Here is a 13,363-nt window from a genome sequence, read left to right as displayed (position 1 = left end):
GCGTTTTTAAGTAAATGACACTGCGCACCCCTTTGCCAAAAGAAATGATACAAGTATATGACCACTTATAAACTTCAGATTCAGAATTGCCACAAACTCAGGTGGAGGTTCTCACAGATATAATCTATTCCTTACCTCTACCTCAGAACAAATGAACTCACTTCCCGACCTATTTTAGTCAAAACGGTCATCCTTGGGAGACCTTCTGCAGTCTGACTCTTAATGCTTCTACTGATGCTGTTATTGTTATTTGCTCTAATACACATGGTTGACTCAATAATGACAGTGCAGAGAGCAGCAAACAATCTGATTGGTACAGGGACACCAATACCCCTGGGCGTAAAGCCCTCCAAAAGGTAATGGACACAGCCAAAGACGTCACAGGCAAAAGCCTCCACACTATCAAAAGCATCTACAGGGAACACTGCCAAAGGAGAGCCGCAGCAATCATCGCCCACCACACACTCTGTTCTCACTGCTGCCATCAGGAAAGAGGTGCAGGTGCCACAAGACTCACAACATCAGGATCAAAAACAGCTGCTACCCCTCCAGCATCAGATTCCTCAATGATGAAGTCAATCAGAGATTCATTTAAGGACTCTTACTTGAGCACATTATTGATATTTTAAAAAAATTCTCTGTATATTGCACAGTTTGTTTACATTCATTATTTGTTTAAAGTTCTTTATTTGCTAACGTTGTGTAGTTTCTTTTGCACTACAAAAAAGTGGTAATTCTCTCCCGCCCACAGAAAAAAAAAAGAATCTCAGGGTTGTATCTGATGTACTCAGAAATCTGATTTATAATCGATGAATGGAATACAGCAAATATGGCCTCCCTCCAGCACCCCCCCACCTCCCCACTTTTCAAAACAGGTTGCAAGGAAAACAAATGACCTGAGAGCAATGCATCTGCGTGAGGAAAGATACTGGAATAAATTTTGAGAGAGGATCAACGATCTCTTGAATAGGCAGGGATGATTGAGAGATGGCCAACGTGACTTTGTCAAGGGCATATCCTGCTGCTTGTAAAATACGTGAATATGAGAGGCACTATTGGTAAATTCGTACATGACATGTTGTTGACAGTATGGAGGTCAGTCTGGCTATTGGGTGATATATCGACATATTGATGAATTATGTTGAGAAATGGTACATGGAGTTTCACCCTTTACATTGCAAGATTATACATTTCATGGACCACTCATTCAGAAAGTGAACGACATGAGTAAATGGATCTGTAACAAAATGAAATGGATTGACAAAGTTCATTCCTTATTTTGTGGTCAATACTACTAAAAACCAAAATATCTGGTTTTATAAAAATTACAAAGCCACAGCTGTAAAAAAAAAACCTGGAATAAAAACAGAAAATGGTGCCAACCCTCAGCAGGTCAGGCAGGATAATTTAAGCCATATTATAAAATAGACAGTGCATTTGGGTTTTTAACTTAATTTGTGTAAGTTAAAATAATTAGCATATTTTATTCATATGCAACTATATATTTGCAGAATATGTAAAACAAGTTTATGTATTTATGAAATACAAGGAAAATCTTGTATCTAATTAATGCATTCTGCTGAAACAAATCTGATAGCCGAACAGCATTTATAAATGTCAAACTTTGCTTGACAACAATGGCATGATGTTGAATGGAAATGTATCAAAATTAATTCCAAAGATGCTAAGACGATCTCTGCTGGCACATTCCCTATCCTATTAACTTAATTTATTCATGTTGTATAAATTTCAAATCTCAATGCACACTTCACATGGAGTTAAAAATAATGTCTTTGGTTTTTGATAATAAACATTTCTTAACATGAAATTATGTCAAAATTCAATTATTGTGCTTCTCCAAGAACATATGGTATATTCAGTGTCACCAAAGACTTTCTCAGACTTCTACAGTGTACCATGGAGAGTATTCTGGCTGGTTGCATCACTGTCTGTTATGGAGGCACCAACCCTCAGAACAAGAAAAATCTCCACAGGATTGTTAACTCGACCTGTGACTTCACAGGCACCAGACGTCACTCCATCGAGGACATCTACAAGAGGCGGTGCCTTAAAAAAGCAGCCTCTATCCTCAAGGATTCTCACCACACAGGCCATGCCCTCTTCACTCTGCTACCGTCAGGAGAAAGGTACAGGAACCGACAGATGAGCACTCTATGTCACAAGGTCAGCTGCTTCCCTGCTGTCATCAAATTCTTGAATAATCAATGAACTAAAGACACTGCCTTACTTTTCGTACACTATTTTTTAACAAATTGATTGTTGTAAGGTGGTTTATATGAATGTTTGCTCCATGATGCTGCCATAAAATACTGAATTTTGAGACGTACGTGACAATAAATTCTGATACGATTATAATGCTGTCTGTTTCACCACTCATCGGAGTCCAGAATGAGTGTTGGATTGGAACTGGAGAAGCTATGCTCCAACTCTGGTTTCTGTTATCGACTAAAGTAAACAAAGGCCATAACTTGGCCTTCTCATAACTTGAGAAGGTATTGCAGTATCAAAAATATTCAGGAAAATTGCTTTGAAATCCTCCTTCTTGATAGAAGACCCCCACTCACTTCAGCTCCCAACAGCTTTTGCAAGTCACCCTTGCTGCAACTCTTGACTTACTCAAGGTCATATCTCAAATCAAAAATAAATGCCCTTGGGAACATTTACAGTCTGCCCACTGTAATTCTAGATTTGACAATGGGGGCTTCTGTCAGAAATCCAGCCTCGTTGCCAATGTCTGGAAAGGAAGGATGTGCCGGATGGTCTCAGAGATGTGCTCATGACCATCTTCAAGAAAGGTAAATACACTGCTGTCTGTCACAAAGAATTATCAAGCCTCTAAGTCATCCTCAGCTTCCTCCTCCAAATGGTTGGAACTATTCCCCAAATCATAGAATGGATTCTGACACTCCAGAAGCACAATAAAAATAATCCACACTGCCATTCGGAAGAAAAATGTTGGGCAGAACACCAGGCATAGTGGGACACTAAGACAGGCTTGAGATTTCATTATAACATGGGAATAAAGTAAATATCTTTGTGATTATTTGTGAAGAAAATTTGGTAAAAACAACCAATATGGTGGCAAAAAAAGCACAGGGAAGATTTCAGTTATTTACAATACAGTAAAAGTATAAAAAATGAAACTTGCTCTTCATTGCATAAGATGAACAAGATAAAACATTGTACAAACTGAAGTTAAACATTTCCAAAGAACCTTGGAAGATTCACTTCTGAATCCTCTGGGACATTGGTCAAGAAAAGAAGCTAACACAATTCTAACGCTAAAATTCAGACAAATAACATTGGTCGAGTCATATTATCAGAATAAATGAACACTATAGAAACCAAAACATATCTACAGTGACATCTAGCACCTTTGGGGATTGCTAGATTCTGGATAAGTGAATTTGTCAGTTGCTTGAGATTGCACATTGCATGGATTGGCCAACTGACAGCTAGGGGGTGCCAATTTTAAACTTTTGTGCTCCCTCCCCCCCCATTCTGCCATTATTTTTCCAGTTGCTTGAGGCTGCCGGTTGCTTGAATTCTGCATAACGGGGATTTTACTATCCTTAGATCCACATTTGCTCCTGAATCACAACTAAAATTCTTAAACAAATAGAAAATTGTCCTGAATGTCATTGTGATAGTACAGATCTATCACCAATGTACATAGTGTATATAGTTACTGTATCTAGACTGTGCTTACAGCGATTGGCTGAGAGCTAAGCCACACCTATTGTCTGGGCCTTAAGGGGTTGTGTCCCTAGCCAGGTCAGATCATTCCGGACTGGTCGGCCACCTGTGAAGAGCTCCAGTCTTTTGCTAATAAAAGCCTTGGTTTGGATCAACAAGTCTTTGGTTCTTTCGACGAGCTCTACAGTCATTTCCAAAGCTTGATAATATTTACCTGGAAAAGTTTTGGACTTAATTAACTCCATTAAAGTACTTAAATAAGACTGTATATATATTTTTTTATATACAGAGGGTAGAAATACATTGAAGAGAAGCACTAAGATATATATTAAAGTGCTCTTAGAAACAACTTGTAAAATCATGCTTTGGCTTCTTAATCAGCTGCATTATAATAAAGGAAACAAGAAGTATCTGAAATATCCCTTGTACATCCCTACTAACCAATGAATAGACATCAGAAGCGCACATACCCGTAAGGTTTTCTCTCTCTTTAGCATTTGCTCGTGTTGCTCAGCTATGGCCAGTGCAGCGGAGTGAACTTTCTGATAAATCGCCTCACCTTCTCTTGTTTGAAAAGTAAATAGCCCTTCTCCTGTGTCACACATTCTGCCAAAATACAAAAAAAAAGATGAACAGATGGCAAAGTCTAATTTTAACATAACATTGAAAATGTCGCATATCAATAGTGTTACAACTTTTCATTATATTTTTGATTAGTTCTACAGACAAGAATTAAATGACAGGGATACAGCAGATGGCAAGCATAAAAGGAATCGAGCCCAGAATGTATGCAGTGAAATTCTACAGGAATCAACTCACAAATAACTGCACTGTCAGTGATCAAGTTTAGAAATCAAGGCGTTTTCAATGAAAATATACTAATATAGTAAAGGACATTTTCCTATCAGAAAGTTGCAGGAATTTGTTATATTTGCCTCATCTTTGACCAGTTCATAATGACTCATTCCTTTTTCTCTCACAAGAGAAATGCCACAGAATCATACAACACAGAAACGTGCCATATCCACGCTGATCATCACATGCCTGTTTGCAGTAATCCCATTTACTCGCACTTGCTCAGTAGCCATCGTTGCTTTGGCAATTGAAGTGCTCCTCACAATGCTTTTAGGCTGGATTCTGACTTAGAAGTGTTCAGTCATAAGCCCACGGATGTTAATTCTGCACCATTTTCTGCACAGCCAACCATATACAGCAAACGTCCGAACTTGCGGTTCTGAGATTGTAAGCCTTCGCTATCCCCTCAGACAGGGCATTACAAAAACTTTCTGGGTGAAAAGGTTCTTCCTCAGTTCCTATTGAAATCTCTTGCCCCTTTATTTAACATAGTGCATGCAATAGACAAATGTGCTGGAAAAACTCAGCAGGTCTCATAGCAACCATAGAAAGTAAAGGGTAACAAATGTTGCAGGCCTGAGAAAAATTACAGACAGTACAAACATTTGTGATAATTCATCTTTAAAGTAGTTTAACATAAATCTTTCAAAACAAGTAACATTCCACCCAATGGTTCCGACTTGCGCACAGCAGCACGGTACCTGGGAACACTTTGGAGGTGAGATGTGGTTTTACCATTGAGGTTTGGAACAAGTTTGTATGTTGTTGGACTAAAGAGCCCAATTCACTTCATATTTAGCCTTTGACTTCACACTGACTGTAGCTGGTACGGTCAGCATAGTTACATTCATTCAAGTCCATCTTGATCTAAAAATGTCTTTTATAATATGATACATATTATTAGTTTGAATTAATTAGTATCAGTTTAATGCATCTTTAAAATATTCACTTTAAAAATAAGAGGACACTGACTGCAATAGGCATCAAAAATAGCAAGTGGAATTCCCTCTGTTGAAGTATGAGAAGATGTACTTGGAAAGAACAGAGCAAGGGAATACGCTTCAATTTATCTTCACTTTATAGCAAGAGGTGAGCTTTGCAGAAATACATATCATTCAGCCTTCCAAACAATAAAACTCCTGTTGACCATTATCACGTGCTTTCTTTTACTGACCTAGATCTGGATCCAACTTGTCTTTGTACCCCATGGGTTTTGAACTCTACTGATCAATCGAACATGCAAGTCTTTTTCATAGACTAAATTGTTACCCTCATATATTTTCTTTATTCCCATATGAAAATAAATAAATAATTATATGATTCAAGCCTTACTTTTGCACAAACACACATGCATTGGTTTTATTTGACTATTTTTGTTACAATTATACTCATGCAAGATGCTTAGCTGCAAAGTCAAAGAAAACAAGGCTAACCCAAGGATTATATTCTTCCAGCTAATCTGCTAACCTGCACAGCATTATTATCAGATTTATTTATTAAGGCAGTAAAAGATTATGCTTTCATTGCCCTCTAATTTCTAATTAATAATGCAAAGAATTAATGGATTGTTCCAAATCATTTTGAGGACAACGAAGAATTTCTGTGGATTGACATTCTGACTGTCTTCTTTTCTTTCTTCTTTGGCTTGGCTTCGCGGACGAAGATTTATGGAGGGGGTAAAAAGTCCACGTCAGCTGCAGGCTCGTTTGTGGCTGACAAGTCCGATGCGGGACAGGCAGACACGATTGCAGCGGTTGCAGGGGAAAATTGGTGGGTTGGAGTTGGGTGTTGGGTTTTTCCTCCTTTGCCTTTTGTCAGTGAGGTGGGCTCTGCGGTCTTCTTCAAAGGAGGTTGCTGCCCGCCAAACTGTGAGGCGCCAAGATGCACGGTTTGAGGCGATATCAGCCCACTGGCAGTGGTCAATGTGGCAGGCACCAAGAGATTTCTTTAGGCAGTCCTTGTACCTCTTCTTTGGTGCACCTCTGCCACGGTGGCCAGTGGAGAGCTCGCCTAACATAAGGTGCAACTTTCCTGCTAATGTCATTTACATTAGTGTTCAAGGTTATGCAATACTCCAAGAGCAAAATTTATCACTGTATAAATTCTGCAAATAATTAAATCTTTTATTACTGCCTATAAAAATTACGTCTCCACACCCCAGTTCAATTATCTTTTGCTGTTAAGCCGTCATCTAAAGATGACACTACCTTTTCATCTGTGCATAGAACATCAAGAGATAGCAACAGGTTAACCTAAATTAAATAGAACATCAAAATGTTCCATAGTAACATTTCCATCATTCTATTCCACTTTGATGTTCAGTTATATATTAAATCGAGACTTAAATGATTCATACAGTTTCCACATGGTTCCTCCAAGTAGCTCATCTAAAGACACGTGACAATGTTATAATTATGCTGGTTTGCTCCTGGAAGATCTTATGTCAAAACTTTAAGTAGTTGCAAATCCCATCCACTTCAGTCTGATGATCTATGTGCTACAGGTCACTTTATCCTTTGAATTCCCATCCAATGGGATTATCCTGACAACAGAAGCTACTTAAATTATTTTTGTCTTCTAGGTACTGGTAATCGGCTGTAATTAAAAAAAGGATTTGGGATTTATGGGGCTTATGCTGAAGGTTCAACATCACTTCGACATGTCATGTCATATCAAATGAATTTAAATGAAATTATTGTCCAGCCCATTCTGTCCACCAGAACTCTGTTAATCAAGAGCTTGGTACTAAATATATTCATTTTGTAATAAATACATTAATTCCCAGACCTTATGAATGAGTTTGCCAAAGACTAGCAAAGGCATGGATGAGATTTAATGACAAGAATATGCTTAATTCTACTGGGAAACATTAATGTTTGGTTATAAGCAAATACCATTCACATCTAACCAGTATCTAACAGTGAAAATGAGGTTATTATAATTTCACTACAAATATAATGATAATGACTTCATTATATGCTTGACTGACTTATAAACTTAGATTTTTGCTACATTGGGAAGCTATACTTCAAAATTCTGTTTTCTTTTTATGTTCCTTTCCTTACATTATACATTAGCTGTTGATTCCAGCTATGGGGAGGTGGTTGGGGCAGTGAAATTAGAGCATAATCCCATTTAGATAGCTGGCTATAAAACAACCCTTAACGGCAGTGACAGAACATTTTCCAGGCATAAAATCAGTGTCTGGTTCCACTTACCGTTCTAGTATCAGACAGTTAAAGTCAAGTGCACGATTCCAATTGGATCAGACTTTTCCTAGCCTTCAGAAGAACTTCATCAATTTTTGAAACTAAATAATATTTTCATTTGGATTAAAAATGTGGGTCATTGTGAAGGCGTTCGAACTCAGCAAGATTTTCAACATAGTTAAGGAGCAAAATTGTCCTCACCAGGAAAGTTAATCAGACAATGGGAAGTCCACCATTTATAAATACTGAACCAGGTTTAGCCTCAAACGCATTTTTCTTTTGAAAAGAAAAATCAACCTATGGAGTAAGATGTCAGGTTGTCTAGCATGAACAAATTTAACAGGTTTTCAGGCAGAAACCTATCAGTCATAAGCAGGGATTTGACATCAGAGCCTGTGAGATTGAAGACAGAGTTTGAAGGTGAGGGTTAGGGTGCACAGGCCATCGAAGAGCATCTTCATGTTGTTTTTGTGAAGTCCTCATTCTAACCACTGTCTACTCACTCTACACCCATGACAGTGGTTCAAATGCTATCTACAAATCTTCCAATGATACCACAGTTGTCGCCGGAAGCACAGACGGCAATGAGGAAGTGTACAGGAGGGACATAAATCAGCTCATTGAGTTGTGTCGCAACAACAACCTTGCACTCAACGTTAGCAAAACCAAGGAGATGATTGTGGACTTCAGGAGGAAATCAGGAGAACATGTAACAGTCTCATTGAGGGGCTAGGAGGGGAGAGGGTCATGAACTTCAAATTCCTGGGTGTCAAAATCTCTGAGGTTCTGTTCTGGAGCCTCCATGTTGATGCAATCATGAAGAAGGCTCGCCAGCAGCTCTACTTTGAGATGAATTTGAGAAGATTCGGTATTTCATCAAAGATTCTCAAAAACTTCTACAGGTGTACCATGGAGAGCATTCTGGCTGGTTGCATCACTGTCTGGTGTGAAGGTCCCATTGCTCAGGGCAAGAATAAACTCCAGATGGTTGTTAAATTGGTCTGTGACATCATGGGCACCAGACTTCATTCCATTGAGGACATCTCCTTGTGTCTTAAGAAAGCACCCTCTATTCTCTTCTCAAGGATCCCCACCAGACTATGACCACTGCTACCATCAGGAAAAGGGTACAGGGACTGCTTCTTCCCCTCTGCCTTCAGATTCTTGAATGAACAATGAACCACAGACACTGCCTTACTTCATCTTTTTCTTGCACTATTTTAATTTATTTCGTAAGGTGGCTTATATAAATATTTACACAGTGATGCTGCCACCAAACAACAAATTTTGTGACATGTTTATGACACTAAAGTGAGATTCTGATAACCTCCTTAAATGGTAGAGGTATGCAAGACATTGATTTGAATATTCATAGTTTGTTGTGAAGTCTTCCTTTTAATCTCCTTCAATTGTAATGGAAGGGGATAATTATAGTTTTATTCACTAATGAGCTCCCAGCAATTTATGCCTTTTCCTGACAGAGGAACAGCTGGTGAGTTATAAAACACAATTCTCTTCAGGAGCTCAGCAGGTCAAACAGCAACTATGGGGAACAGGGGAAGGAACTGTCAATGCTTCATAATGAAACCCCAAATTGAGATATTAACAATTCTGTTCCTCCAGCAGATTGTTTTTTTTTCTGCACCATATTCCAGCATCTGCAATCTCTTTTGTTGAGTTCATTTAATTCTGAGTTCATGAATAGACATTATTCCTGTACCAAACTACACCAGACACCATAACTACTCAAAGCTAGCCCACAGTTTCTCATTCCCTAACAAGCTTTAACAACTGGTGGGCCACTACAGAAGATGGAGGGTTTTCCAACAGGCCATGACATCTCAGTGGAGCATGTTGTAGCCACTTTTTGTTGAAGGGGAAAAATGCAAAAAGGAAAATATAACTGTAACCCCCCCCCCCCCCTTTCCTTGTATAGTAAGCAGCAAATGTGACAAGCTCTCACCTTCCTGATAATTTTATTTTTCTTTTCCAATTAGCCTTTGCTTGTGATTCTATTTATGGAGGCTATCAGAGCTCATTGCATTCAAATCTGTCTACGTAGATTTTGTTTTTGTTACAGAGTGTATTAACTTATCTACTTTGCATTCAGTTTGGCACTTTGTACAGTAAAATTCCTATCATTCAGAAGTCAAGCAACTGGCAGAAAAAATGTGGAAAAAAATAGGTTAAAAAATAAGAAAATTTAAAATTGGTGTCCCCTCGCAGTTGGTTGGCAATTTCAAGCAACCGGCAAATTCACTTATCCAGCATCTACCAATCTCCATAGGTGGAGAATACCAAGGGTTTTACTGTACAATACATAAGAATCTTGACAACCTGGACACACATGCCCATCAGCCCAGTAAAAGCCTCAGTCCACTAATTTGGGTGATGTCCAGACCTAAAATCCACATTCATACTTCATATCTGTGAAGCTGTGGACTCAGATTTCAAATTGAGAAGAATGATGTATGTGTTTACTTCTGGCAGTCATTATGATTCAGTTTTGTTTCTTCTGGAATAAGAGACCAGATTACCGATCCAAAAAATGTATAGAATTCTTAGAAATATTTACAGCTCACTCTGAACATCGACATGAAGATCCTTGCAATTGCCATTGGTAACGTATATTAGTCTCCCAAGCAGGATCACACCTGGATCAAAGCCTCTGAATTTTATGGGTGCTAAAAAAACTTGCTTCTTTATCTAAGTTTTATTATTGTAATATTTTCCAATTTGAATGGTTGAAATCATAAAACAGAATCTGGTATTCAACCTAGAAAGATAATTTATGAGCTTCTTCTTGAAATAAAGGAACACACATATTAATGCAATTTTATCCAAAGAAAATTTATCCTAGTTATCTTAAGTATATCAATAATTGTGTTAGAAATTCACAAATTTTCTTTGTCAAGATAACAAATTATTATGAAACTAAGAAAATATTAAAATAGCAATCAGTGCTTATCTCAAAGAGTTTGGAAATATTTCTGCTTCAGGCAGGATGGAGGCTGAGGGGTGAGGAGGATATTTTCTGTAATCAGTTGGTAAGATTAGATGAGAGCAGGCCATCTTTCAGAGTGAAGATGGTGGGGGATTGGATTTCAAACGTGAATTAGAAGCATGAAATGCCTCCAAACAACATCAACAAATGTGCGATCCAAAAAAAAAATCTCTGGCCAACTTCAGCCAATTAAACAAAATGACACATCTTATTCATTAAATAAACAGCATGACAAAAACCCATTTTCACTAAAACCATATTATTTGAACTGCATTCTTTCTTCTTCTTGAGACTTCAAATACAGTACAACCTCATGCTGTTTTATTCTAAAAGGCCAAAGCCAACCTCATTCTCAGCTTTCCAGCATGAGATTGCTGGTGATCTCCACCATGTCTCGCTGGTTGCTGTTTGGAGTCACTCCAACTTTTTACTCAAGCAAAAGATTTAACTGGAGAATTTTCGTGTTCCTGTCGCACAAGAACAAAAAAAAACATGCATATGGTGAGCTCTACTCTTCATCAGCTTGTCCAAGCATTTCTACCCACTGCTATCATTGTGACATTCCTTTCAAAAGCAACAATATCCGTCTCCCAAGTCTGGAAGAGAGACATTTGGAATGTCCTCGTGTTCCTTTCAGACCTAGTATTAATGTTGCAGGTGTAAAATTGGGGGCCTGTGAAATCTTGAAATAGATCAAAAAATGACTGAAATGCCACATCATTACAGAGGAAAACTCAGTCATGATGTTCACATAAATCAAAATCACAATGTTTATGGAACTTTGCACAATAGTGTTAGGGAGACAAACAGTCTACTTTAAACGCCACTGAAGTATAGTGGAGCATTTTCCAAGCTGCCATATCTTCGTCTTAGTTCATATTTTTCACTCACTGCCTGGACAGGACACAGTTCATTTAAACACGTGTTAACACTGTTCAAACTGCATTATTTTAAATACAGGGTGTGTGGCGACAGCTACTCTGATTACTGAATAACTCCACAACCAAATGGGTTGAGTTCAGTGAGCAAAACTGATTTATTGAGGTCTGCCTGGCTGTTCTTATTCTCCCAGTCCGCACCTGGCTGAGAACCGCGCCGTGGGTCCAGACATTATCTGGGCGTCATATGGGCCGCAGAGCGTGGGCTTCTAAGCCTGGTGCCGAGATCGGGAAGAAACCCTCGACGGTGCCATTTTGGCTGCCTGCCCCGCCGTGTGCGTGACATGTGGGGCCGGTTCGCCTACCTAATGGCGTGCCGCTACAGGTGCTTAGAAATAATTCTGTTAACTCTACCACACAGTGAACAACTAGAAAATAACACATTGGCTCTATCAATCAATGAAATTATCTCAGCAGTATGAAAAAAATAATTGTATAGCCAGTTTATTAAAAGTCACACTGTGGTTTCTATTATCCTGCTTCAATAAATATTTCCCTGCAAATAATCAACCAAAGTGACATCACTCCCACATTATTACCTCATCAAGGAGTTCCCAGTTGAGCTCTACTTTTGATTGATTGGCAGCTAATTTTGCAGACAATCAAAATTCAGTGTTTGGATGAAAGACGATTAATCAGTTTTGTGTGAAAACTATAAGCTCTCACATTTTGACAGACTTCATTTTTCAGATGAAATCAAAATAAATTCACCTCAGGGTCATTCATTCACTCCTGCCATTTTGTGATTTATGACTGTTGCAGTTCACTTTATTTTTTTCATTGTTTCAGCATTTGTAAAGAAGTTCCCTCATGGAAAGTATAAATGTTATTGAATGATGACAATTGTGACAAAAATGAATGCAGAACAATATCTTGTTCAAAATTACATTTACGTTATCATCTGTGCTATACACAAAAGTACTGGAGAACTCAGAAGATCACGCAGCATGCATGGTAAGCAAAGGTGTATTCATCGTTTTGGGTCTGAGCCCTTCATCAAGGCACGACCAGAAAACAGCCAAGTTTCTGAATAAAAAATATAAGGGGAGGAGAGAAGAAGGGGCAGGGGAAGAGCACAGACCTGCAGATAAGAGGTCATAAGTGGACATGGGTGGGAGGGCAGGAAAAAAAGCTAAGTAATAGGCAGAGGGATTCTTTTTTGAATGGTGAGGGAAGGAGATGGGGAGCAGGATAAAAGGACACAGATAGGGAAAGATAGGGAGAGACAGCTAATGAAAACAGAAGTCGAGGTTAATGCTATCTGGTTGGAAAGCGCTAGATGTTCCAGAATGATATAATCTAATCTCTATTCCATTTGTCCTCATCCAGTTCCTCCCTACCTACATTCATGATAACTCACGTGCTTTCCATCAATTCAACTACTTCCAGTTCCCTGAATTTGACAGCCTCATTTTCACTATGGACATCCAATCTCAGTACACCCCATAACAAAAGTCTCAAAGCCCCTTAATTTTTTTATCTCAACAACAGACCACTCCTCCACCTCCCTTCTCCACCTAGCCAAACTTGTTCTCACCCTCAATAACCTCCATCGACTAATTCTACTTACTGAGCTGCATTATGTGGTCAGTAAATAAGATGCAGAGTACAAATGGTGACTTTAACCAGGCATGTGTCAA

At 38.6% G+C, this 13,363-nt stretch overlaps 1 protein-coding gene across 1 annotated transcript in view; it reads right to left on the bottom strand.

Annotated features, from left to right (window-relative positions):
• Positions 1–13,363, bottom strand: part of LOC138737290 (docking protein 5-like) — a 180,698-nt gene that overhangs the window by 72,141 nt on the left and 95,194 nt on the right. The window contains exon 6 of the mRNA XM_069888042.1: positions 4,188–4,323. Coding sequence (XP_069744143.1) covers positions 4,188–4,323 — 136 coding nt within the window. The remainder of the gene's footprint in view (positions 1–4,187; positions 4,324–13,363) is intronic.

This window comes from Narcine bancroftii, chromosome 6, assembly GCF_036971445.1.
Source record: "Narcine bancroftii isolate sNarBan1 chromosome 6, sNarBan1.hap1, whole genome shotgun sequence".
Taxonomy (NCBI): domain Eukaryota; kingdom Metazoa; phylum Chordata; class Chondrichthyes; order Torpediniformes; family Narcinidae; genus Narcine; species Narcine bancroftii.
Note: the sequence above shows the minus strand (reverse complement) of the source record. Positions and strands in the feature narration are given on the sequence as shown.